Here is a 27,028-nt window from a genome sequence, read left to right as displayed (position 1 = left end):
AAATTGCTGAAAGAAAATAAATTCCAAATCTAAAATTTCATATGCAATGAAAATAGCCTTTAAAAATGAAAGTAAACAACAGGTAATGCTTTAAAAGACACAGGTGAAATTAACAGGGGAAAAATTTTAAAGTAAAAAGAAATGAACAATGGGATAAAAAGGATTTCAGACAAAGTGACAAATACTGAAGATAAGCAAAGACCCAAAAGAAATCCATGAAAAAGAAAACCAGAACAAAGGAACAAAATCAATGCTAATCATTCAAGAAAACATCTCTCCCACCCTTGGCCAAGAAAAAAGACTTGAAGCTTCATATGGAAAGAGCATAGCATATACTCAAGAATATCAGAACAGGGGCGCCTGGGTGACTCGGTCAGTTGGGCATCCGACTTTGACTTGGTTCATGATCTCGCAGTTCATGGGTTCTAGCCCTACACCGGGCTCTGTGCTGACAGCTCAGAGCCTGGAGCCTGCTTCAGATTCTGTGTCCCACTCTCTCTCTGCCTCTCTTTCTCTCTCTCTCTCTCAAAAATAAACAAACACTAAAATATATATACATATATATATCTATATCTAAGATATATATATCAGAACAGCCAACCCAAGTGACCATGTAGGCAAAAAAGCAAGCAATTTACATATAAGGAAAATAAAATAAAATTAACATTTTTATAGCAATGCTTTATGCCAGGAAAAAATGGAGTAAAATATTTAAGATACTAAATGAAAATAAATACTGAGCCAAGGATTTTATATTCAGCAAAACCAATGACTCTAGAAAAGGCACAAACTGCTATTAACATGTAAAAAAATCAGATGATATTGTTCCCATGAGTCCTTCCTGAGTAACTTATTAAATAATAACCTTCAAACAATGACAATTAATACTAAAGAGGTAGCAACATAAGAACTAGAGGAAAGCATAATATAGAGTTACTTATAAAGCTGAAGCCAAGCGAGGGTTAAAAGGGAAAGAGAATAGTATATAATGGATGTATTTTCTGACAATATAGGTATAATTATAAAATATGCTAGGAGAATGTTAAGATCATATGTCAGAGGGAAAATATAACTGTTTTCAGTAATCACAATAACGGTGGCAATATTTGTATTAGTTATTCTGATGTTGTGAGGTATGTAATGTGAGATACTCTAACACTATCATTCTTCATCAAGTGTTTTGGTATAAAAGCAAGGAGACACGTATGTAAAATAGAAGAAGTTAGACAAAAAATCCTGAATTTGAATAGGACTCCATGTAAACTCGTGAGGTATTAGAAACTCATGTGATCTGGATAGAAATGTATTGTTCATAGAGAGAGAAATTTTTCCTAGGCTGTCCAGTAAAATCCCTAGAAGCATAACCAATCGGTAGAAGTATCCTCAGTACCCAGGTGGTTATGTTGAAATATTATCTCCCACTAAAAAGAACTGGAAATTCTTAAATAGCTGATTCCAAGCCTGGAGGAGGAAATGTACATGATGGGTTTGGGAGAGTTTGACATACCCATTAGCAAGGAAGTATCAAAGACTCCCAGGGTCATGTCAAAAGTAATCAGAGGTGAACATGAAAGAGGTTCCTACTGGCTGGAGAAGGGACAATCAGAGCTTCATTAAGGGTAATTACCGCAATATTGCCAAGACCCATTAAATGCATTAAACCTATGAGTTAAAATGGTTTTTTCAAAAACATACCTTTGGAGAATGATAGAAAACCAACTCCTTGTTTTAAATACTGGCAAATAAAGACAAGGACACAAATATTTCTACTACCTTCTGCAAATGAGCCATCCCAATGGGTAACCAAATAGTAGATAAGGGGAAACATCTCTTTATAAAAGTTTTCCAGTTGAAAAATGAAAAAAAAAGAGAGAGAGAGAGAGACAAAATTAGAATATCACCACTTTAAGCCCAAATGATAGAGGTTACTATAAACAAATTTATATTAACAAATTTGACAATGAAGAATTGGATAAAATAGACAAACGCCTTGAAAAACACAATTTACCAAAGTTTCTTGGATTCTAAGCAATAAAAAGACATCTATAATCCCAGATGGCTTTCCTGATGAAGTCGACCAAATATTTAAGGAATTTTTCCCTTCAGCTTTCTAAAAACTCCAGAGTATTCAAGTGAGAAGAGCACTTCCCAACTCATTTTATGAATGCAGGACAACCCGCCGAGGACCTTAAAAGAAAAGGAAATTAATGAGCCAATCTCACCCATGACCACAGATACAAGGCACCTAACCAAAACACTGGCAAATCAAACTCGGCAATATATTTAAAAATCATACATCCCCTCCTCCCAAAAAAAATTTTTTTTTTTTTAGAAAGAAAGAAAGAAAAAGGGACGCCTGGGTGGCTCAGTCGGTTAAGCATCTGATTTCAGCTCAGGTCATGATCTCACAGTTTGTGAGTTTGAGCCCCGCGTTGGGCTCTGTGCTGACAGCTCAGAGCCTGGAGACTACTTTGGATTCTGTGTCTTCCTCTCTCTCTGCCCTTCTCCTGCTCATGCTCACGCGCTCTCTCTCTCTCTCTCTCTCAAAAATAAAAACATTAAAAAAATTTTTTTTAATCACGCATCCCTACAAGTTTTGTTTATTTTATAAATGAAGAGTTGGAATATCATTTGAAAATCAAAGAGAGCCACTATATTAACAGAATAAAGAAGAATAAGCATGGATTATTACAATAGTTGAAAAGCCATTAGGTTAAAAAATTATTCATATGTAACATTATTTTAAAAATACACCTTGGAATTCTCAGGGTCATGAGTTTAAGCTCCACATTGGGAGTGGAGCCTACTTCAAAAAAATAAAGAATAGCACCAAAATAAATCGTAGAAAATTATAAGTATATGGTAACTTCTTTAACTTAATAAAATGTAACTACAAAAAAAAATTATAGAAACTTCTTACTTAGTGGTGAAAATTTGAAAGCCTTCTTTCTGGAGCCAGGAGTGAAATGAGGGTGTCAGTCATCACCACTTCTATACAACATTGTTTCCGATCTCTGTAACAAGGCAAATGATACAATGCAAATTAATTAAAAGCATGAGAATTGGAAAGGAAGAAATAAGATGGTCATATTCACCGATAACATTACTTTTCATGTGAAACACTTAAAATAAGTGAGTTTCCCTTTTCTACAAGGTCAATATACAACTGTCAATTGTTCCCCTTTATATCAGCAAACGTTTAAGGAATGAAAAAATAAATAAATATACATTTTTCAATGACATTAAATATATTAAATATTAGGAATGAATTTATATACAAAACATGTGTATATATACAAAACATACGTGTGTGCGCAATTTTTTATTAGGTTTTTTATTTTAATTCCAGTAGAGTAGACCTACGGCGTTATATTCGCTTCAGGTGCACAATATAGTGACTCAACAGTTCCCTCCTGGTCATCACAAGAACACTCCTTCATTCCCATGACCTGTTTCATCCATCTCCCCCACCCACCTCCATTCTGGTGACCATCACTGTGTTCTCCACAGTTAAAAGTAGATTTCTTGGTTTCTCTCTCTCTCTCTCTTTTTTTCCTTTGCTCATTTGTTTGTCTCTTAACTTCCTATATGTACAATTATTTGACAGAGTGGTTGTTTAAATGAAGCCCAGACATGGAAGTCAATGATTGAGCTTAACAAGCACCTCCCATTAGAAGAAGTCTGGGGACCTGAGGTAAGGAAATTATTACCCAGAAAACTTTATTTGTAATAACTAAATTGGCATTTCAGCATTAACAAAAGCTTGATGGAAACATTCTGGATTTAAATTTGTTTCTGCAACTCACATCCAATTTTTCTATTGCATTAGTATTATGATTTCAAAAGTGCTTCATCTTATTCCTGTTTGATCTTCCATTGTTCCTGTGTTACCAACAATTTCAACTTTTTTCTGCTGAAACCTGTGTTTGCAGATTTATTAAATACCTGACAAACACGTTGAAGCATTGAGAGTAAGTCTTTCTAAAGAACACCTGAAGTTTCAATTTTTGTACAACGAAAAGACCACTTCTGAATGCCAACTATCAGTCCCATACTATAATATTTTCCATTTTTTCAATCGAACTTTCTTGAATTGAAGTTAATTTATGTTATATGGAAAATCAAATCATATCTCATGAATAAAAGGGACCTATACAGTACCTGAGCCTGTAAAATGTAAGTCCTACAACAGGAATGTTATTTTACTTCTATATCAGAATCTGTGCATGTCAATACAGAGATATATATACAAAAAATGTGTATTATCCTCTATATTCCCAGCTCTAAGCATTCCACTTTCCATCCACCACTCCCAACCCTTCCAGCAACATAACCCTAGAACCTTGACTGTGACAATCCCTTGGACAATCTTTCAACCTCAAAATGACCTTCAATCCAGTGACCCCACCACCCTCACCCCACCCCCAGGTTCTCTTGCTCTTTATTCAGCTTAAATTCCATGGTCAATAATTCTATCACTCTGTTGATATGTACCCTGAATTCCCTCCTTCCTCACACTTCTTCAGACTTGTGTGGCTAAATCACAACCCTCATTAAATCCAACTGTCCACCTTGACATCTGACTGGTGGTTGGAGGAAAACATACCCATGCTGACTGGTTTCACTTTAATTTCATGATTAAAACCATCCCTTAATACTGCCCAACAAACATAAGTGTATTTCTCCAGATCATTCCCTTCTCCCCTCTAGCTATCACATACTTTCTCCTCTCTCCTATAATCTGCAACACCTCTTCCCCTAGAAAACGACCCTAAGGTTTTTGTCTTTATTTCCTGTTCAGAACTATAAACACTGTTTTTCTTATGCTATTGGAAAACCGGGAGACTTGAATCAACCGTATGAGATTATCAACAAGTCTAACTATAACCATTTAGTTTGGCCCGTAGACCATTCTGGAATGTATGTGTTTCGTGTGAAGATCCTGGATCCAAACTATAGGTGAATATAAATATTTTATTATAATAGTTTTAGCATTTATTTAAAGGGATAATCATGGGATTGAATAAAATTTCTACTCCACTCTACAAAGTCCAATAAATGAGTTACACTAAAACATGACAACATCATATAAGGCAAGAGGGAAGAAAATGCCTAGTAGGAAAAATAAAAATGCCATAGGATCTGGGTTCACCATTACTAGAAGAGTTTCACGAAACACTAACCCAAAAAGATATATGCACCCCCATGTTCATGACAGCATTATTTGTAATAGCCAAGGCGTGGAGGGAGACTAAGTGCCCATTAATGAGTGAATGATAAAGAAAATGTGGTATATATAAGTATAGAATGGAGTATTACTCAGCCATAAAAAGGAAGGAAATCCTCTACCTCAAGAAGGAAGAAAAATCTCAAATAAACAACTTAACTTTACACTTCGTAGAACTAGAAAAAGAGGAAGGCCCAGAGTTAGTAAATGGAAGGAAATAACAAAGATCAGAGCGGAAATAGAGACTAAAAAGACAGTAGAAACGAAGAGTTGGTTTTTGAAAAGGTAAACAAAATAGACAAAATTTTTGCTAGATTCAATAGGAAAAAAGAGAGAGGACTCAAATAAAATTGGAAATGAAAGAGGAGTTACAACTGATACCAAAGGAATACATAGGATCATAAGAACTACTATAAGCAATTATATGCCAACAAGTTAGACAACCTGTAAGAAATGGGTAAACTCTTAGAAACATACAGCCTACCAAGACTGAATCATGAAGAAAATGGAAAATCAGGGGCACCTGGGTGGCTCAGTCGGTTGAGTATCTGTTTAAGTCCAACTCAGGTCATGATCCCAGGGTGGTGTTATCAGGCCCTGTGTCTCACTCTGCGCTGAGCATGGGACCTGTTTGGGATTCTCTCTCTCTCTCCCTTTGCACCTCTCCTCCTCCTCTCTCTCTCTCTCAAATTAAAAAAAAAAAAAGGAAAATTTGATTAGACTGACTACTAGTAAGGAGAGTGAATCAGTAAGAAAAAAAAACTCTCAACAGAAGTCCAAGACCAGATGGCTTCACTGGTAAATTCTACCAAACATTTAAAGAATAATATCTAACCTCCTCAAACTCTTCTGAAAAATGCAAGAGAAAAGAATGTTTCTAAACCCATTTTATGAGGCCAACATTACTAGTACCAAAACCAGACAAAGATACCACGAGAAAAGAAAATTATAGGTCATTATCCTTGATGAACATAGATACAAAAATCCTCAAGGAAATATTACCAAACCAAATTCAACAATACGTTTAAAAAGGACCATATACTATGATCGAGTGGATTTATCCCAGGGATACAAGGATGATTTGATATCTGCAAATTAATCAGTGTGATACACATTAACAAAATGAAGGATAAAAACCATATGATGATCTCACTAGATGCAGAAAAGCATTTGACAAAATCCAACATTAATTTATTATTTAAAAAAAAAAAACTCTCAACAAAGTGGAGAAGGAACATACTTCAACATAATAAAGGCCATATATGACAAGTCCATGGTTAGCATCATACTGAATGCTGAGAAGCTGAAAGCCTTTCCCCTAAGATCAAGAACAAAGATGAGAGACAAAGATGCCCACTTTTAGTTTTGTTCCACATAGAATTGGAAGTGCTATCCAGAGCAATTAGGCAAGAAAAAGAAATAAAAGGCATACAAATCAGAAAGGAAGAAGCAAAATGTTCACTATTTGCAGTTGACATGATATTATATTTGGAAAACCCTAAAGACTCCACCCAAAAAAAAAACCTGTTAGAACTAATGAACAAAGTCAGTAATGTGGCAGGAGACAAAATGAATATATAAAAATCAGTTATGTTTCTATATACTAATAATGAACTATCAGGCAGAGAAATTAAGAAAATCTCATTTACAATTGCATCAAAAAGAACAAAATACCTAGGAATAAATTTTTTAAAAAAATTTTTAACATTTATTTATTTTTTGAGACACAGAGACCAAGCATGAGTCAGGGAGGGGCAGAGAGTCAGGCAGTCACAGATTCCAAAGCAGGCTCCAGGCTCCGAGCTGTCAGCACAGAGCCCAACACAGGGCTTAAACTCACGAACTGCGAGATCATGACCTGAGCCGAAGTCGGATGCTCAAACAACTGAGCCACCCAGGCACCCCTCCTAGGAATAAATTTAACCAAGAGTTGCAAGACCTAGACACTCAACTCTTTGGCTAAATTTTTATAAGACAGTGATGAAAGAAATTGTAGAAGACACCAATAAATGGAAACATATTCCATGCTCATGGATTGGAATAATTAATATTGTTAAAATACCCAAAGCAAACTACAGATTCAATGCAATCCCTATCAAAATTCCAATAGCATTCTTCACAGAATGAGGACAATCCTAAAATTTATATGGAATGGAATGACAACAGACCCCAAATAGCCAAAGTCATCTTGAAAAAAAAAGAATAAAGTGAGAGGCATCACCCTTCCTGATTTCAAACTATCCTACAAAGCTATAGTAATCAAAACTGTATGGTCCTGGCATAAAAACAGACATATACATCAATGGACAGAATAGAGAGGACAGAAAAAGCCACACATATATAGTCAATTGATTTATTATAAAGCAGCCAAGAATATGCAGCGGGGAGGAAGACAGTCTCTTCAATAAATGGTGTTGGGAAAACTGGACAGCCACATTCAAAGGAATGAAATTAGACCACTATCTCACACCATACACAAAAATTAACTCAAAATGGATTAAAGACATGAATGTAAGACCTTATCCATAAAACTGGGAGAAAATATAGGTAGGAAGCTCCTTGACTTCAGTCCTGGCCATGATTTTTTGAATCTGACACCAAAAAAAAAAAAAAAAACCACACAAACAAACAAACAAACAAACAAACAAAAAAAACAGCAAAAAGAAACAAGTGGGACTACGCCAAACTAAAAAGCTTCTGCACAGCAAAGGAAGCCATCAACAAAATGAAAAGACAACCTGTGGAAATCACACATCCAATAAGGGATTAATCTGCAAAATATACAAAGAATTCATATAACGCAATACGAAAACAAACAATCCATTTAAAAACTAGGCTGAAGATCTGAATAGACATTTTTCCAAGACCTACAGATGGCCAACGGGCATATGAAAAGGTGCTCGACATCACTCATCATCAAGGAAATGCAAATCAAAAGAGCAACAAGATATCACCTCACACCTGTTCAAATGGCTGTTCTCAAAAAGACAAGAGATAACAAGTGTTGGCAACGATGTGGGAAAAAGGGAATCCTGTGCACTATTGGTGGGCATGTGAATTGCTGTAGCCACTATGGAAAACACTATGGAGTTTCCTCAAAAAGCTAAAAATAGAACTACCATGTGATCCAGCAGTTCCTCTCCTGGGTATTTACCCAAAGAAAATGAAAACGCTAACTTGAAAAGATTCACCCTCCTGATCATTGTGACATTATTTACAGTAGCCAAGACATGGAAATGATGTATGTGTCCATCAATGGATGAATGGATAAAGAAGACGTGGTATATAAATACAATGGAATATTATTCGGCCGTAAAAAGAGAAGGAAATCTTGCCATTTGCTACAGCATGGACGGACCTTGAAGGCTAGAATCTACTTTGGCTCAAAACCGAATTTTGCCACTGATAGATATGCCTCCTTAAGCAAATTGCTTAGTCTCTGAGCTTATTTCTTTATTTGTCGAATGAGTCTATAATTCCTCTCTTAATAGTATTCTGAGGATCAAATGAAAGGCCTGGGTAAAAATCCCTAATTTTGCTCAATCAAGTTAAGTTCCTTTCTTCTCTCTTCTCCCACATGAAGATAGGTGCAGTCGTATCATTAATGTTGACTTAGCTCTACTCTATCTCTTTCCAAGAAATAGGCTACATTATGAGAGATACTCAGTAACTTTAGAAGTTAATAACACAGTTCCATATGTCTAGTTCCTCACATTCTCAGCTTCTTGAAAGAGTCAACCTACATCAGGTGAATGTCACAGGCTCTTCGATCAGAAAAACCTGAATTTGGCTCTGCTACTTACAGCTGTGTAAACTTTTGCAAGTAGCCTAACCTATCTAAGCGTCAGTTTCTTCATCTAAAAGAAAGGATTCCTGTGAGGATTCAGCAGATAATTCATGGAAGGTATTTGGTACACTGCCTGGTACAAAGGAAACACTCAGATAGTATTCGTTTTCAATAAGTACTAATGCTCAGTAAAACATTATTATTATTATTATTATTATTATTATTATTTTATTATTGCTGTTGCCCCGGGACCCACCATCAAAACGATGCAAAGCTGTTAAGAGGACCATGAAATCGCACTGACAAGCTCTGAGAAATTATACAGCAAGCAGGCCAAGTCACACGTATGGAAAAATCATCATGGCTGTTATGCAAATGCATCTAGTCTCTCCATTACCGAGAAATTGACACCTTGATTAGGATTATACATGATTTGATCATTACCGTAAAGATTTGGAGGGAGTCTTAATATATTGCACTTAATTTCATCTTTAATATTATTTTTCTGATTTGCAGTTTCTGTAACCTAACAACTATCTTTGCAATAGAGACCTTCGGAATGATTCCCAGGTAATGCCCGGCACCTAATCAGATTTTAATGAGAGAAGTTGTAAAAGACAAGGGTGGCAGCTAAAAAAAGGAAAAACCTCTCTCCCCCATTTCCCTGGGACCCTAATACTTCTGCCCTATATGTGATACCCTAAAATTGTATGTATCAATCATCCCAGGGATGCGGTTGGAAGGAGTTTCTGAGAATTGTTACTGCAGCTGGGGGTCCCCTTTTGTTCCATCCCCCAGTGCCTGCTGTCTTCCCATCCAACGTGTCTTTCAACCCCACGTAAGGGCCAGACTGTAGGCTGCAGTGGTAGAGACTGGGAGCAGACACTGGCTGTGCCCCCAATGACCCCAGGTCCGCCCTCGACCACTGGCCATCATTCTTATGCATCCGGGAAACAGGTAGCGAAGGCATTTTCCTGGATCCAACTTGATTTTCCCAGGAGGGCAGAGTAAGGAGTCTTCATGCTCACCCTGGGGTCACAAATGACTTTGCCTCTCTGTCCTGGGCCTGGTTTTTATAAAATGTTAAACAAAAACTTAGACAAACAATTAAGTTACTTACGGCCCTACTTCAAACATTACTGACTCCTTGATGTTTTGTACCAACGGGAGATCAATAGTGTGAATAACCTACAAATGAGATGAGCCATGTGTTATTTTGAAGTGACTTTGGGAAACATGTATAGCGTTTGGCAGTGACTTCCCTTCCTAATGAGGATTCGATTGGTATGTTTGATTTCGATGAATATTAATAACATCCGTCCACCCAAGTATCCACCGTCAGAAGGGGGCATTGGTGAGTTGGAGAGGACAGAAGACAGTGAAGGAGGATTTCACCCAGTCGCCCCAGCTCACCTCCTAGTAGCTGGGATTTTAGCAGCCAGGGCATATGGTGCAGCCTAGGGAACAGTCTGTAGGTTAGTGACACAGCTTAGTCTCTGTTACACCTGAGCCCTGAAGGGGGGCGGCAGAGGAGAGAAGGGGTTAGCTGGTGGTGGACATTTTCCTAGCGAGAAAGCCCTTTTCATGAGCAAACAGTGGCTGAAGACCAGCCTGTAGGAGGCAGACATTTAGTGCTCCCTTGCCTTTTGGCCCAGTGCTCAACCACTTCCCCAGATTTTCCACTGGGTCCTTTGGAGTTGCTACCATTTAACCAGCAAACTCACCTAAATCCTCAACCATCCTCTGAGCTCCCCCCTCTTATCTCCCTCTCCCCCACCCCCAGGACACTGCTTCACCTTCAGCCCTCTAAGAGTGCTGGCTGTTTATTTCCCAGCGACCCCCAGGTGCCTCGCAGCGCCATTACCACTGTCGGATCATTATTTATCCCGGTTCTTCTAAAACAAAACTAAAACGTATCTTTTTCGACACCCACCCTTTGAGGCTCATGGCATCCGCTGTACCTCCGTCCTTTCTCTGTGTTGCCGCATCCTCCCCAAAGTCCTCTCCACTCATTGATGACCTTGGCCCTGCCATGCTGTTTCCACCTCCATATCAGTCCCCACCATCTGTGCCCACACGGCTAACCCTGCCAACATCAAGGCCTTTCCTCATCCTGAGTGTCCTCTTCCTCTGCTGTGTTTCCACCACCCACTCCCATAGTCACACTGCGGACACTGGCATTACTGTCAGAATGTCTCTGCTTCCCGAAGCATCCGCTCAGACATCCCATTCTCTGACCTTCCAGCTTGCTACTTCAGCTATACTCACCACAGCTCTTCGTTGTTCCCATTGGGACCTCCACTTCCACTTTCAATTTCTCTTTTTTTATTTAGTATCTTCTTACACTTTATTCCTTCAGTAGCACTAGTTTCTCCTTACCTTTCTGTAATTTAGCGCCCCACAGCGCTCTGTGATTACATCTGAACGGCCAAGTGCCGGTAAAGAAAGTGACACAACAGGGCAGATTAATCTCCGACTTCATGTAGGTCACCAACACTACCTGAGAATCTTCCTATCTTTCTCTGGCCAACCAACATCTCTATTCTCCATAACGACCTCGGACCTTATCTAATTAGCTTCCTCCTTGGACCATCTTTACTTAACAACCATCAGATGAGCTTGTCTCCACCATTCCAGGGAAATTAGAAGCCAGCACCCGGGAACACTCCTGATTCCTGATTCCAAACATATAAATCTGCAAACACCTATGTCCATTCTCTCCTTTTTCCATCCTGTTACAGTTAAAGAAATTGTGTTCCTCCTCTTTAATCCTTCCTCTTGTGCTTTGAACCCTCTTACTTTCTAAGGAAACTTCCAAATCCATTATTTCTTCTCTCTTTTATACATTAAACTTTGCCTCTCAACTAGATCCTCCTCGTAGGCTTTTAATCACCCCCAAGTTTTTAATTTAAATAAATTGATAAAACCTTGGGGTGCCTGGGTGGCTCAGCTGGTTAAGCCAGGGTCTGTTTCTTGAGTTTTCTCTTGTTCTTTTGTTTGGAACAAATTTCTTCCGTTTCTTCATTTCCTTTGACTGCGTTGGCTTCTGACTTAGAGAAGACAGCCTCTTTCCAATAGTCTTGTAGGATTGGTCTCAGGGAGGAGATGAACCTTATTGTTCAGTCTGGCCCTAACTGTTGGTTGTCTCTCAAACCTTTGACTGTCCAAGATGCTTTCTTTAAACATTTTTTGTAATGTTTATTTTTGAGACAGAGACAGAACATGAGTGGGGGAAGGGACAGAGAGAGAGAGAGAGAGAGAGAGAGAGAGAGAGACAGAATCCGAAGCAGGCTCCAGGCTCTGAGCTGTCAGCACAGAGCCCGATGCGGGGCCCAAACCCACCAATCGTGAGCTCATGACCTGAGCCCAAGTCAGACGCTTAACTGACTGAGCCACCCAGGTGCCCCTATCCAAGGTGCCTTCTTAATTCTAAGTGTTTTCTAATAGTTGAGGGTGTGCCAAGACCTGTCAGCCTCCCAAAGAAGAGGACCTCAGTCAGCACCTGGATGCAAGCTGATTGGAAGCTGGACGCATAGGCAGCGGCTTTTCAAGTATGCAAATAGACCTCTTTCAGGGAAAAGACTGGGAGATGGGTGTTCCTGTCTGTTCCCTCTGTGCCAAGTCCTGGGTTAATCCCAGCTAAATGGAGTTTGTCACACTTCTATAGGACTAGTGAATGTAAGTTCTCCTGACCACCAGAGTCAGGCAATAAAGGGGGCGTCCCCTGCATGGCAGCCATAGAAGCTGGGCCACCGGTCATGTGTAGAAGCTCCTTTCAGAGAGATACCAGTGGTCGAAGGAGAAGCAGAGAGAACGTTAAGATGGCACTTGCCATGCTCCCAAGTGTCTGGAAAGGATTTCAGTCAGTCCCTTGATGTGCGTTAAATCAGGAGCCTGAACCCCAGACCATAACTTGTAAGATAAGCAAATAGACCTCTTGATAGAAAGGCGAGGAGATGGGCATTTCAGTCTGCTCTCTCTGGGCTGAGGGTTGAGGGGGGCTTAGCTCCTGCAAGTGCTCAGGATCCCTTTTGTGCGCTGCCTCGTGGGTCTCACAGATACAAGTCCGGTTGGCTCTCAGAGCTAAGTGTTTGGGGGGCCTGTCCCTCAGGTGGAACTCTTGTAGATTGAGACTCTAGATGTTGGGTCCAAACCCTTCAGGCTTCAGGGACAAGTTCCTGGTTGTGTGTTGCTGTGCTGGGTGTGGGGTTTATGGTCAGATTGTGTTCTAGTCACTCCTACATATTTCGATGTGGGTGGATTTTTTCTCATTCACCCAATGTGTAGATGTTGCTCAGCTAGTTTCTGGATTTCTTTTGGAGAGAACTGTTCCTCAGATAGCTGTGGCATGGGTGTGATGGTGGAAGGAGGAGAGTTCAAGAGCCTCCTATGTCACCATCTTGAACCGGAACTGGCCTGCACTGAACCTGATATTTACCAGCCCTCATCTTATTTCCTGTTTCATCAGTGTTGACTCTTCCTTTGACTGCTGTATTGCTCTATGGGTTTTCCTAAACTTCTATAGCCAGTCTCTCTCAAGTAAAGAGAGCCTCAACCTCCTTCACCAGCCAGTAAATGTTGACTTTGCCCAGGGCTCAGCCCTGGTCTCGTGAGCTTCTCATTCTGGCAAGCTCAGCCATACTCAGGGCTTCAGTAAGCATCTATCTATATACGCATGACTCCCAAGTCACATCTCTGGCCTGTCCAGGGCCAAAGATCCTACCATCTACTTAACGTCTTGTTTTAGATGTCTCAAAGACTGGTCAAACTGGACATGTCCAAAAGTGATCTCGTGATCTTATCACCCGTTCCCTTACCCCATTATTTGTCCCACTCTAAAACCGATCTGTTGGGGTAATTGCATACATCCCTGCAGGTTGTCTCTGCACAGCTCCAAGAGAATCCATTCACATGGGCTATAATATGAATGGTGCCTTCAGGAGATGAACAGTACAGCAACCCTGTATTCCTGTGTTCCTTCTCTCAGGAAATAGCACATTGAACTGTACAAGCCAAACATCTACAAGTCAAAAAGAAAAAATAAATAAATAAGTAAATAAAATACCAAGAAAACAAAAACGAAAAACCAAAAAACCTAGGGCTCACGTTCATTTCTCTGTTTCCCCCAGCTCATCCAGTCACCGATTCTCATTCATTCAATCTCCTGAACCGCCCTTTAATGAGTCGGCTTCCCACCAAGCCTATCGCCACCTCTCCAATCCAAGCTACCATGATCTCAGATGGGAACAGCTGCAGTAGACACCTAACACATCTTGCCTCATTCAGTTCTATTTTCTTCTAGTTCATTTCCTTCGCTGGGGCCAAAGTGATCTCTTCAAATGCTAATTTTATAGCCTGAAACCCTTAGGATTTTTTTTCCTTAAAATGGTAACTCCACAACAAGGCTTACAAGACCTACCATGATCTGGCCCCCACCTACTTTGCCAATCTCATCTTGCATTGTGCTCCCGCCATCTTCTCCGCTCTAGACCCACCGACCTTCTTTCAGTTCCCAACTTTCTCCATACTCTGTCCCGAAACAGGAACTTCACAGGTGCGATTTCTTCCATCTGGCAACTCTTCCTTACCTCTTTCCTACTTAACTTTACCAACTACGTTTCCGTTTAATTCTTCATAGTTTAGGATAATTATATTTTCCCTAAAATAGAGGCATTTCTTGACCCTATCACCAGGTTAAATCCTGCTATAGTAAGCTTTCATTGTGTTGTATCTCTCTCCTACTTAGTTCTTATCGCAAATAAAATTTTCTATTTATTTTCTCATCACTGATTAACGATTATGTCCCCACTTGAATGTAAGCTCTCTAAGGATAGGGACCATGTCTATTATTACTTATCATTGTTTATCCAGGTACTACCACAGGACCTGGCTCATATCAGGTAATTTATTGAGTCAGTTAATTAACTTCCTCCAAGAAGGAAACCATTCACTGGAGTCAGATTAAGCTCGTATCCATATAGCAGGAAGGTCTGAGTAAGGAGGGACCTGGGGAAACTTTAACACTGCAAATAAATAATTATGGCTTAAAAAGGAACCAAAAACTGAAGTCAGATAACAGGACACCAAGTAGAAAAGAGCACAGTGTTTGGCTCAAGCAATAAATCCGCCCTGATGGGAGGCACCCATGCAGAGTCCCAGGTGAAGAGGCCTGGTACCCAGAGGAAAGTAGGAGAGAGAGAGAGAGAGAGAGAGAGAGAGAGAGAGAGAGAGAGAACAAGAATGAGCAGGGGAGGGGCAGAGAGAGAGGGAGACACAGAATCCAAAGCAGGCTCCAGGCTCTGAACTGACAGCACAGAGCCTGACGCAGGGCTCAAACTCACGGACCTGAGCCAAAGTCAGATGCTTAATGGACTGAGTCACCCAGGCGCCCCAATTTATTTTTATTTTTTGAGAGACAGCATGAGCAGGGGAGGGGCAGAGGGAGGGAGAGAGAGAGAGAGAGAGAGAGAGAGAGAGAGAATCCCAAGCAGGCTCCAGGCTCCATCCCACAACCCTGAGATCATGACCCAAGCCAAAGTCAAGAGTCGGACGCCCAGGTGTTCCCCCTGCCCCCACTGCCAGGCATTTTTATCCAGGGAGCCCATTCTAACGCTCCTAATCCTATTCCCACCAGTACTCTGTTCAAAGGTCACCACCACTGGAAGGCCTTCCGGATGTCTGCCCTCCCGCCCCCCCGCCCCAGCAAATTTCATATTTCTTTCTCTCATTCACCACACTCTCTGTTTTCCTCCCTGGTCCACCTTGAACACTAAGAGGCAAACGTCCTGAGGGGTAGACAGGCTGTCTTACTAATCTCTGTTTGCTGTCAGTGGCATAGGAGCTAGCCATTCAAACGTTGTCTGACTAAATAAATTCACAACCAAAGTGAATGATGACTTCTAATGGACTGGTTTTTCTTCTGTTCTTGTTTCAGTCCCAGTGGCTACCTGGTTGCTGCTTTCCTCTTTGTTCTGATGCTATTGTTCTTCAGTATTCTAGTTTTGAGCTATTTCCATTACATGAGGATCTATAAACAATGTATTTACGAAACACTTAACAAATATGAAAGAACACCAAAGAATAATTAGGAGGAACCAAAGCTTGTACAGTAGGGATGTATATATATTTATGTAGAGAGAGTATGTATATATACTTACATTGCAAGTGTGCGTGTGACCAAGACGTGCAAAGCACATAGTATGTATCATCAAATTCAAGCTCCGAAGAATGTTTTTGAATTGCCCCAAGACGAATATCCTCATATCCGTTGTATATTACAAAATTAACGTTAAGGTGTTTGCACTTACCTTAAGGTACTCTATATGCTCTTCTGTTGTGTTCTAAAAAATTAAAATGAAGCTAACTTTGGCTGTTAACATCCTTCCTAAGAATGTGAGTAAATTTTTTGAAAGTGTATAAACGTGTCAAATATTATTTTGTGTGAAACTGCTCATATGAAACCTTAGATGGCTATAGTTCACTTATGCACAAAAGGCTTAATGTGTCCTAAATGATCTGCCTTCAGCGTATTCCAGAAGTTTTTCGAGCAGTAGAGTCACACGTGAAATGTACAACTTATTTTATTGAAAACAAGGAGTGGATGCTCTAAGTTTTAATTTTAAGTTTTAAAGTGTGATTTTCATGTTCAACATAAGCTGCTTAATTTGCCCAAGGGTCACCACAGCTTTCAAACAATCAGTATTTCTAGCAGTCAGAGTTCAACTACAGAAGCAGAACTTGTGGGAAGCGCGTGTGTGTAAAGCAATTTGTTTAAAAAAATTGGCTTATGCGATTGCGGAGGCTAGCTGCACGAGAATGAAATCAACAGCACGGACATCAAGAATAGAGGATCACAGGGGCGCCTGGGTGGCTCAGTCGGTTAAGCAATTGACTTCAACCAGGTCATGATCTCATGGTTCATGGGTTCAAGCCCCGAATTGAGATCTGTGCTGACAAGCTTGGAGCCTGGAACCTGCTTCAGATTCTGTGTCTGCCGTTCTCTCTCTCTGTGCCTCCCCCGCTCAAAAAATGAATAAACATTAAAAAAAATAAAAACAGAAAAAAGAATAGAGGCTCACAAAGACTAGAAGATCTTGAGATGGAACCCCAGGGGCAGATCAAAGCTGCTGTCCACAGTTGGAATTTCTTATTTTACTAAAATCAAGAACAAGACAGGGATACCTGCTATTCACCACTGTTTTTGAGAGTTCTGACATTACAAGAGGAAAATAAAATAAAATAACCATTATAAGCACTGGGGGAAAGGAGATAAAAATCCTCTCTTTCAAAAATAAGATCATATGCCTAGGAAACCCAAACTTAGTCACAAGAACTACCCTATAGTTGTCTAGACTAAGATAATTTGATGGCACAATGTAAGATAAATATTTAAAAATTAGTACTTTTTCTCTAGGATGCTATATAACAACAATAGAAATAACAAAAAGTAATCTATTCATTGTAGTGACAAATTTTTTTTATGTAATTTATTGTCGAATTGGCTTCCATACAACACCCAGTGCTCATCCCAACAAGAGCCCTCCTCAATGCCCATCCCCCACTTTCTCCTCTCCCCCACCCCCATCAACTCTCAGTTACAGAAATTAAATCTTATTTAATTACAAATCTTTAAAATCTTTATTGAAGGAGGTGAGACAAAATCTGATAAAAATATTTGATAGAAAGAAAAAACACCCGATAAAAATGAGAGCAAAGAATACAGTCATTTTACAGAGGAGCATACCCAAACAGCCAATAAATGTATTTAAAACAACATTTTTTTGTGTGTGTTTACTATGCACCAGGAATTGTTATAATAATTCACCTAATTCTCTTCAACAATGCTGTGAGGTGGGAATATTATTATCCCATTGCAGAGATGAGGTAACGGGCACAAAAAATGGCAAATAATTTTTGTAAGGTCACACAGCTGCTAAGAGATGGAGGTGAAAGTCACACTCAGGCACACTGACTCCAAAATCAGGTGCTGTCCACCTCTGATAGTCAACCTCACCAGCAGTCAGAAAGATACAAAGTTACAATGAGGCTGCACCCAAGGGCACAAAGTCGGAAGGGTAACTCTTGGGAAGGAATGAGGGTCAGGAAATTCTCTCGCACTTCTGAAGGAAAACCGAATTATTTCAGCCTTTTTGGAATGCGATCTGGTAAGATCTATTGAAAACATCTATGCTCTTGCAGCGCCTGGGGTGGCTCAGTCCGTTAAGCGTCCGACTTGGGCTCAGGTCGTGATCTAACAACTCAAGAGTTCAAGTTCGAGTTTGAGCCCCGTGTCCAGCTCGGAGCCTGGAGCCTGCTTCGGATTCTGTGTCTCCCTCGCTCTCTGCCCCTCCCCCGCTTGCACTCTGTCTTTCAAAAATAAACATTTAATTTTTTTAGTAAAATAAAAAATACGTATATATACACGCTCTTAGACCCAGAAATTCCACTCTTAGGAATCTATTTATGGGATGAGATGGGATGGAAAGGAGATATATATACATATATATATATATATCTATATATATATATGTATATATATCCTACAAGTAGGATATATATATATATATCCTACGAGTAGGATATACATATATATGGATATATAGATATATATATATAGATATATATATATATCCTACTCGTAGGATATATATATATATGGATATATATATAGAGAGAGAGATATACAGAATCTATATATACGTATATGCTGTATCATTGGTTGTCATGACAAAACTCTACAAAAAGAACTAATGCCTATCAATAGGTGAAGAGTTGAATCGATTGACTATACGTTGACCGTATAGATCAATCTGTACTAGTCGATTTGAAAGATTTTCCACGAGGTTTTGTTGAATGAGAACACAGAGAAGTAGTTAGAGTATGATCTTACAAACCAAAGAAAACCTCTGTGTGTGAGAACATGAAGAAACGTTCGGAAGGATACATCACATTCCGTTAACGCTTGTGTGCCTGTGTGCAGGTGTCTGTGGGAGGGGAGTGGGGATATATCAAGAGATGTGGGGATATATCAAGAGAAGTTCTAAAACCCTTAAAAGGGCGGAAGAGGAAACAATAGAGGAGTAGCACGCAAAACTCTCCTTATTGTAAAACAGCGTGTCTGTGATGTAATTCCAAGTGACATTTGCTTTCTTGCTCTCGTTCCAGCCACATTGAACTCATACCATTTTTATTCACACAAAAATAAAACTCTTTTCATCGTGAACAAAAACATGGGAGACGAGGAAGGGGAGACAGTAAGTGGAGGCAACTCTGTTTCAGAGAGTTCCTTTGTTCCTGTGACAGGGAGCAAAGAAATGGAGGACAACACAAGGCAGAGGTGAGGCCGGGAAGATGTTCTGAAATACTGAGAGGTATCGTCCGGGAGCTAGGGAAAACCAGCAGAGGAGGCGGATAACTGCTGGACCAAAATCTTGAGGAGGCAAGATAGCTATGATCCAGCGCTGACCCTAAGGATGGAACATTTCACCCACTGCTACAGGGGGGGAGCCAGAGTGCCGGGGTACCCGTGTAGGTGGGGTGGCAGGAAAATGAGCAGTGTGGCGGCCTTGGGAATGCTCCTGGCAGGCCTCCAAATGAAGATGTGCGACTGAGCCAGGAAATCGGCAGCTGCCTTCAGGCGTCCACCACCACACTTGCACCAAGGCCACACGTGCACCCTCAGGCTGCTCCCCTCCGGTGACAGGGTACAGAGGGGATACTGAGGCAGACTGGATCCTAGGTAGACCAGGACCCCTGCGGCCTGCCTCAGGGACTCCTGAAGGCTTCTCAAACTTTCTTTATATCGCATGGCCCCTGGAAGGTGGTGTGGAGACCCCCACCCGATCTCTGTCTCTCGCCCTCTTTTCTCTCTCTGATGATTCTCTCTCTGATGAAAAACTTCGCATTTCCTTTCAGGGAGTACTTCCTCTAATAAAATCACTGCATACTTAATCCCGTGTTGGCGACTGCTTCTCAGAGGCCTGGGCCAACGCAGCAGTGACCCGGGTGGTCTGAGCAAATGGGCAGGCAGAGGGGATTTGAGACTGGCCCAGCACCCAGCAGGCAGAGACAGCACCATCCTGGAAGGTATGAGGGGCCGCAAAAGTTTCTGGCTCAAGCTCGTGGTTCAGTTGCTAAAGTTTTCATTGGTAGTGACCTGGGAAATGTCCCAGTGGGAGTGCTAGCGGGTGTCATGGAGCAAGCATTTGAAAAGCATGGACTAACAAAGACAACAGAGTCCCCTGGTTCTTGCTAAATTACGTATGTTTTTCATTGAAATATAATTGACATATAACATTGTGTAAGTCCAACGTGCGTTGATTTGATATTTACGTGTCGCGAGAGGACTACCATTGTGGCATTAACTAACACCCCTGTTGTGTCACATAATCATTTCCCTTTTTGTGGTGGGAACAACTCAACATCTAATCTTTCAGCAACTGTGAAGTTTATGATGATCGTTGACTAGAGTCACTGTGCCGTGCCATAGCTCTCCATTGTCTGCTAGTTCCAAGTTTGTGTCCTTAAACAGCATATGCCCGATTCCCCCACCCCTCTGCCTCTGGTAACCCCCATTCTACTCTGTTTTTATGAGGTTGGCTTTTGAGGATTCCACATATAAGTGATATCACACAGTATTTGTCTTCCTCTATCTGGCTTATTTCGCTTACCATAATGCCCTCAGGACCCATCCATGTTGTTGCAAACGGCAGGATCTCCTTTCTCATGGCTGAATAACGTTCCATTGGGTATATACGTACACCACATCTTCTTCATCCATTCATCCCTTCACACTTGAGTTGTTTCCATAGCTTGGCTACTGTAAGTTATGTTTCAATAAACATGGGAAAGCATATATTTCTTCAAAATCCTGTTTTCATTTCCTTTGGATATATACCCAGAATGGAACTGTTGGATCACGGGGCGGTTTTATTTTTATTTTCAGTTCATTTATTTACTTTGGGAGAGCACATTCACACAACCTTGAGAGTAGGGGAGGGACAGAGAGAGAAGGAGAGAGAATCTTAAGCAGGCTCCGAGCACAGAGCCTGATACAGGGCTCGATCCAACTGTGCGATCATGACCTGAGCCACAATCGAGAGACGGCCGCTCAACCAACTGAGCCACCCAGGGGCCCCTTATTTTTAATTTTTTGAGAACCCTCCATACTGTTTTCCATAGTGGCTGACCAACTGACATTCCCACCAACAGTGCGCCAGGGTTCCCTCATCTCCACACCCTTGCCAACACTAGTTATTGCTTAACAACGTGCAGAAGGTCAGTGCGAGGCAGAGCCCCAGTGGTTCCAGGCGAAGGGTAAGAACCGGAGTGCCTCAGAGGTGGCTTATAAAAAGAGATCACCACCAGTAACAGAAGGACAGACACCACTGAAGCTTTGGAATCACAGGGCTCTAGAGATGTTTGAACGCTCAATCAAGGCAGGTCTGTTATGTAGAGGTTGAGGTGCTGGTAGGGATAGAGGTTGAGGTGCCGGTAGGGAAAACCTGGGATCCTGAAAACTGGAACAAGGTCATCTGGATGGATGCCTCTGAACGCACTGTCTCTCCACACCCACTCCTTCCCACACCCACCCTCTGGACATGAAGACGTTGCCCATCCGTCTCTAGTAAGTGGTCACTTCCGCTGGGCTGGGGGATGCTGCAGAAGCCCCTCCCTCACAAGAGAACGTGTGCCCCGCCCCCCCGACATCCTCTCATGGATTGGTATAAAAACTAACCTTTATGTACCCACCGAGCGAGGGGAGGACTCCTGAGACTGGATTCCAAGGGTTTTTTTAAAGCCGGATAAGCAAGTTCTTGATGGCTTGGAAGCATTTTCTCAGGATATGGGATTTAACTAACACCTTAGCGAGGACCCTAAGGGAAGGGGCAAATTTACTGCTGGGGTGGCTCTCAGAAACCTGGAAAAAACAACAGCTAACTGTCAGCACATAGAAAAGCCCGAGTCCTGGCAGTTGGTAAAGGAAGGAATAAAAAGGCTCAGGGAGGTGACAGGCTGGAACGGATGCATTACGTGAGGTCCCGATGGCACACCAGTCATCAAGGACACGTGATCTGACGAGAGGACCACCAGCATCACTGAGAGGCCCAGTGGTGGCTGCCACTGCAGCCATGGACGAGAGATGGTGAGGCAGTCACAGATGGGGTTCATTAACACCCACGGGGAGGACAAGGCCCCAAAGTAAGAGAGGCTTGGTGATGGCACTTTACTTCCAGAAACCAGGGGGCCACAGTTACCATAAGGACAAGGAGTGGCCATGGGGATTTGACCTGCAGGGAATTATGGAGATGGTCAATAGAATATTCTGGCAAAATTGTTGGACAGCCAACAAGGCTGTTGACTGCACCTATTAAAGAAAACAAAATGGAGGAGGCGGTTAAGGGCAATCGTCTCGACAAAAAGTCATCGTCCTTGCTCCAGTCCCCAGACCTAAGTAGATTATTAGATCCAGAATCTGCCAGTTCCCTAGGAAAAAGGGCCCTGCAACACCAGGGCAAGTCTATAGCATGACCATTCCCCCAGAGACCTGTGGCCATCCAGTCAGTATTGGTCAAAGTGGTGAAAGCACCTACACTGGTCAAAGTGGAATAGCCCAGACATTTGGAAGACTTATCAGACGTAGGTCTGACTTGACAGCGACACTCAGAGGCCCGATGTGCCACCAACCCCCTTTAGCATGGGGACCTTGAAGGGCCACAGTGGCTCCATGCCAGGGGTCCTTTCCCCAGTCCTCAAGTGCATAACTGGAATTGACATATGTGGCTGTTGGAGTAAAGCCCACATGGGGCTCCTGGACTGTGGGATAGGAATGATCATAGTTGAGACGGCCAAATGGAAACCTCTAAAACTGCCCCCCCACACACACACACACACGTGGCCAAGTTAGAAAATCATTACCATTTCCAGGTGGGTAGCTGAGATTACTGCCACCATTAAGCCCTTAAGGATGCACGATTGGTAGTCTCTGTCACGTCTTTATTTCATAACCAGTCTGGCCCATGCCAAAAAAGGAAAGGATCCTGGAGAATGACCGTAGACCCCTGCAGATTTAACCAAGTAGTGGCTCCAACGACAGCTGGCGTGTCAGATGTGGTGTCCGCGCTAGGGCGGGCTAATTGGACCTCGGGTATCTGGTGTGCAACTACTGACCTGGCAAATGTATCCTTTACGGTCCCTTAAGAAAAGAGGGTCAGAAGCAGTTCACGTTTACATGGAAAACAATATTCAATTATCTGCCCATCTTATAGAATTCCCAAGTACACATCCTCATACACAGAACCAAAATAGCAAACCAAACAAACGTCTGGGCTGCTCGCAGAGTCTGGGACGCCATGCTGTTGTGGGACCCCAGTCCTCCTGTACCAATTAAGAATGAAACAGCCACCTAGGGCAGATGATTGCCCAACTTTCAACAAGGATGATCTCTCTTTTTTTTTTAATGTTTTTATTCATTTTTGAGACAGGGAGAGACAGAACATGAGCAGGGGAGGGGCAGAGAGAGAGGCAGACACAGAATCCAAAGCAGGCTCCAGGCTCTGAGCCATCAGCACAGAGCCCGACACGGGGCTCGAACTCATGGAGTGTGAGACCATGATCTGAGCTGAAGTCGGACGCTCAACCGACTGAGCCACCCAGGCGCCCCAAGGATGATCTCTATCTTAGCACCAATACGGAATAATTCTGGAGACGTGGGAAGCACAGCATTGACAGGAGAGCCGTGTGGAACTCTTACCTCCGAGCCAGGAAAAACGAAGTGTCTTGCATGAAGTGATCGTCCACTCTAGGTCTACAGTGCTGGTGCCCTGCCTGGGCAGCCTCCTCAGTGGCCGCTACCCAAGACTGATCAAACACAAGTCGGTACAACTATCAATGGCTGAAAAAGCCACTTCGTCAGTAGAGATACCTAAGACAAAACCCACAATTATCCTCTGAATCTTTCCATGGGGTTTTCTTCTCGGTTGGCAACTCTGAACCGGAAAACAGTTTCAAGATGTCCTGTAGAGTGTACATTTGTGCCTTTTAACCCTGGACTACCTGTCGGGCTGCAGCAGTCAAGATGCACCCCCCCCCCCCGCCATCCTCGCCTCCTAGTAGTCACATCTGCGTGGTTTCCTCCCACATTGCGCCAGAGTTGGTCTGCGTGATGTTAGGTCCCTTCTGAGATCAGGTGATAAGACACTGCAGTTTCCTTCTCTGTCACTTTCCCACTCTGGGTCACTGAGAGAACCAGCCACCAGGCGGTCGACCCTGGAAAGGCCCATGTGGTGCTGACGTGTAGCCTCCTGCTACAGCTACGTAAGTGAGCTTGGAAGATTCTCCAGCCCCGGTCAAGCCTTCAGATGATGGAAACTCCCTAAGAGACCCGTTCACCTAAACATAAATCAGATGGTCTCAGACTCCCGACTTAGAAACTGTAAAATGTGTGGGTTTTTTTTAATGTTTCTTTATTTGACAGAGAGAGAGAGAGAACAAGAGGGGTAGGGGAAAAGAGAGAGGGAGAATCCCAAGCAGGCTCTGTGCTAACAGTGCAGGGCCTGATACAAGGCTCCATCTCACAAATCATGACCAGAGCTCAAATAACGAGTCAGACACTTAACCGACTGAGCCACCCAGGTGCCCCTAAAATGTTCTGTTTTAAGCTGCCGTTTTGAGGTGTTTGCTAGCCAAGAGGAAATAAGGCACTGTCAGGCTCAGTTCATGTCTATAACACAGCTCGTGTAGCAATAAACTTAAAATTTATGTTCCTCTGTAATGCTTTGGAAACTTAATGTCTCCCTCTGGGTTGCCTAAGAAATCATTTGTGGGAGTTTGTATCAAGGCTCCTATCACTCAGTTTCAAATCTGCTGTTCTCGTTAGAGGCTGGGACTCCACTGCCCAGTAGGTTTCTTGGGACCAGGTACCAGAGGGACACGGGCAGGCAGGAGGAAGGGCTTCCTGTCCCCACCTTTCCTGTCCGTGTGAACTTGGCTATGCTTCTTCACCCTGGAAGGGCCGCAGGCTTCAGTAGCGTGTTTGATTTCTAATTTTTTTTAACGTTTATTCAATTTTGAGAGACAGAGACAGAGCTTGAGCAGGGAAGGGGCAGAGAGAAAGGGAGACACAGAGGCTGAAGCAGGCTCCAGGCTCCGAGTTGTCGGCACAGAGCCGGACGCGGGGCTCAAACCCACAAACTGTGAGATCATGACCTGAGCCTGAGTGGGACGTTTAACCGACCGAGCCACCCAGGCACCCATGACAGTGAATTCTCTTCTGGATCTGATGAATTAGAAGTGACCACGGGACATGGGATGTCAATGAATTCTCCAGAATCTGCAAATACATTAGTGTACATAGGAAAAAAAAAAAGACTTTGCAGATGTGATTAATGAAGGATCTTGAGATGACATACTCTGCCCAATGTAATCATGAAGGTTCTTCTAAGTGAAAGGGGGAAGCAGGAGAGTCAGAGAAGATATGAGGACAGAAAGAGGGGTTGGGGCAATGTGGCCATGAGCTGAGGAATAAGAGCAGCTTCTAGAAGCTGAGAAAGGAAGCAGATTCTCCCCCTGGAGCCTCCAGAAGGAACACAGCCCTTGATTTTAGCCCAGGGAAACCCATCTGGGACTTCTAACCTCTGGAACTGTAAGATTATAAATGTGTCTTTTATATACATTGTAGTTCCTGTTCATGTGAGACAGCAGCCATGGGAAACTAGTATCTCCAGTAGAGAAATCCAGTAGGCTGCAGGCTATACCGGCCCAGTGCTTGGGACAGATGAGGGGTTTGGAGTTGGGGGCATCAGACTTTTCAGCATGTGTGTGATTATGACAGCTGAGAGCAGATGAGATCACAAAGGTCAAGGCAAGTGTGCAGGGTCAGAGGTGAAGTGAACCAGCGGTGTGAGCCCTCGGGAGTGCAGCAAAGACTCAATGAGGTGTTACCGGATAGCACCCTTCCCCCATATCTCTAGTTTGTTCACCTGGGTTGGGTGGAGAGGAAGACCACACCAGAGACGGAAGGGAAGCAAAGCAGCTGGGTACGCCAAAACTCGAGTTTAGAACTTTGTCCACAACAGGTCTGAGGACAGTCAAATATCAATCATGCATCCAGCACTTACCACACTCGGCATTGCCTGGCCGGTGAATCTTATTTCCCTAGTATATTTGTTTCTCCCTATTCTACACTCCCCCCCCTCTCTCCAAATTCCCTACACCCCTCACCCTCCCTCTCCGACTCTCCGATGACCATCTTGCCTCTTAATCATTGAGAAAATCAAAGCAAAGCAGGAGGGAATATTCATTCCTCCAGCCCCCAAATTTCTAACCTGCCTTCATTTGTCTTCTGTATCTTCACCACTGTGCACCTGCACCTGCCTTATATGCTGTCATCATGGTTGAAGCATCCTTCCTACTAAAGGCCAACCCTGTACCACTCGTGCACTAGATGTCTTCCTCTTCTTACCTGGCCCTCAGAAATACCCCCCCCCCCCCCATCTCCTACATCATCAATTTCTCTCTCTTTACAGACAACTATACCTTGGTATCGCTCATCTTAAAAATGTCCTCCACTGGCCACACAGTCCTATCCCACTATTGTCCCCAGTTGCCTGTAGGTCTGTCTCCATGTCCTCACCTTACATTCACTCCTCAAACATTCCGGATGTTCTTTGGATCCCACTCTTCCCAAGACTGCTCATGTCAAGATTACCAGTAACCTCCAATTTGATACAATCTAGTAGTCTTGTGGCTCCTGAGTTGCATGTTCTCGTGTCTCTGCAGTTCCTTTTCCTTCCCAACTTGACCTCTAAATGAAGGATCCTAGAACTTAGCCTTTGGCCCCTTCCTGTGTTTTTAGCTACACATTTTCCTAGGTCATCCAATCAGTCCCAAGGCTTAACAGTCTATTTATAATGGCTGCGTCTCCAGTTTACACCAATGCCTAGTTGATATCATGGATGTCTAGAAGGCATTTCTAACTTAACACGACCAAACCAGAATTCTTGATTTCCCTCCTC

The 27,028-nt window shown here is 42.4% G+C and overlaps 1 protein-coding gene across 4 annotated transcripts in view; it reads left to right on the top strand.

Annotated features, from left to right (window-relative positions):
• Nucleotides 1–16,390, top strand: part of CATSPERE (catsper channel auxiliary subunit epsilon) — a 194,203-nt gene extending 177,813 nt beyond the window's left edge. For 3 of the 4 annotated variants that reach the window (XM_042976315.1, XM_042976316.1, XM_042976317.1), the window contains 4 exons: nucleotides 3,608–3,694; nucleotides 4,802–4,959; nucleotides 9,531–9,584; nucleotides 15,949–16,390. In XM_042976315.1, coding sequence (XP_042832249.1) covers nucleotides 3,608–3,694; nucleotides 4,802–4,959; nucleotides 9,531–9,584; nucleotides 15,949–16,102 — 453 coding nt within the window. In that variant the 3' untranslated portion in view covers nucleotides 16,103–16,390. Of the gene's footprint in view, nucleotides 1–3,607; nucleotides 3,695–4,801; nucleotides 4,960–9,530; nucleotides 9,585–12,461; nucleotides 12,566–15,948 lie in introns of all 4 variants that reach the window. The other variant, XR_006213984.1, reaches the window with a different exon arrangement.
• Nucleotides 16,391–27,028: the final 10,638 nt, after the last annotated feature.

This window comes from Panthera tigris, chromosome F3 (genome assembly GCF_018350195.1).
Source record: "Panthera tigris isolate Pti1 chromosome F3, P.tigris_Pti1_mat1.1, whole genome shotgun sequence".
Lineage (NCBI taxonomy): Eukaryota > Metazoa > Chordata > Mammalia > Carnivora > Felidae > Panthera > Panthera tigris.
Note: the sequence above shows the minus strand (reverse complement) of the source record. Positions and strands in the feature narration are given on the sequence as shown.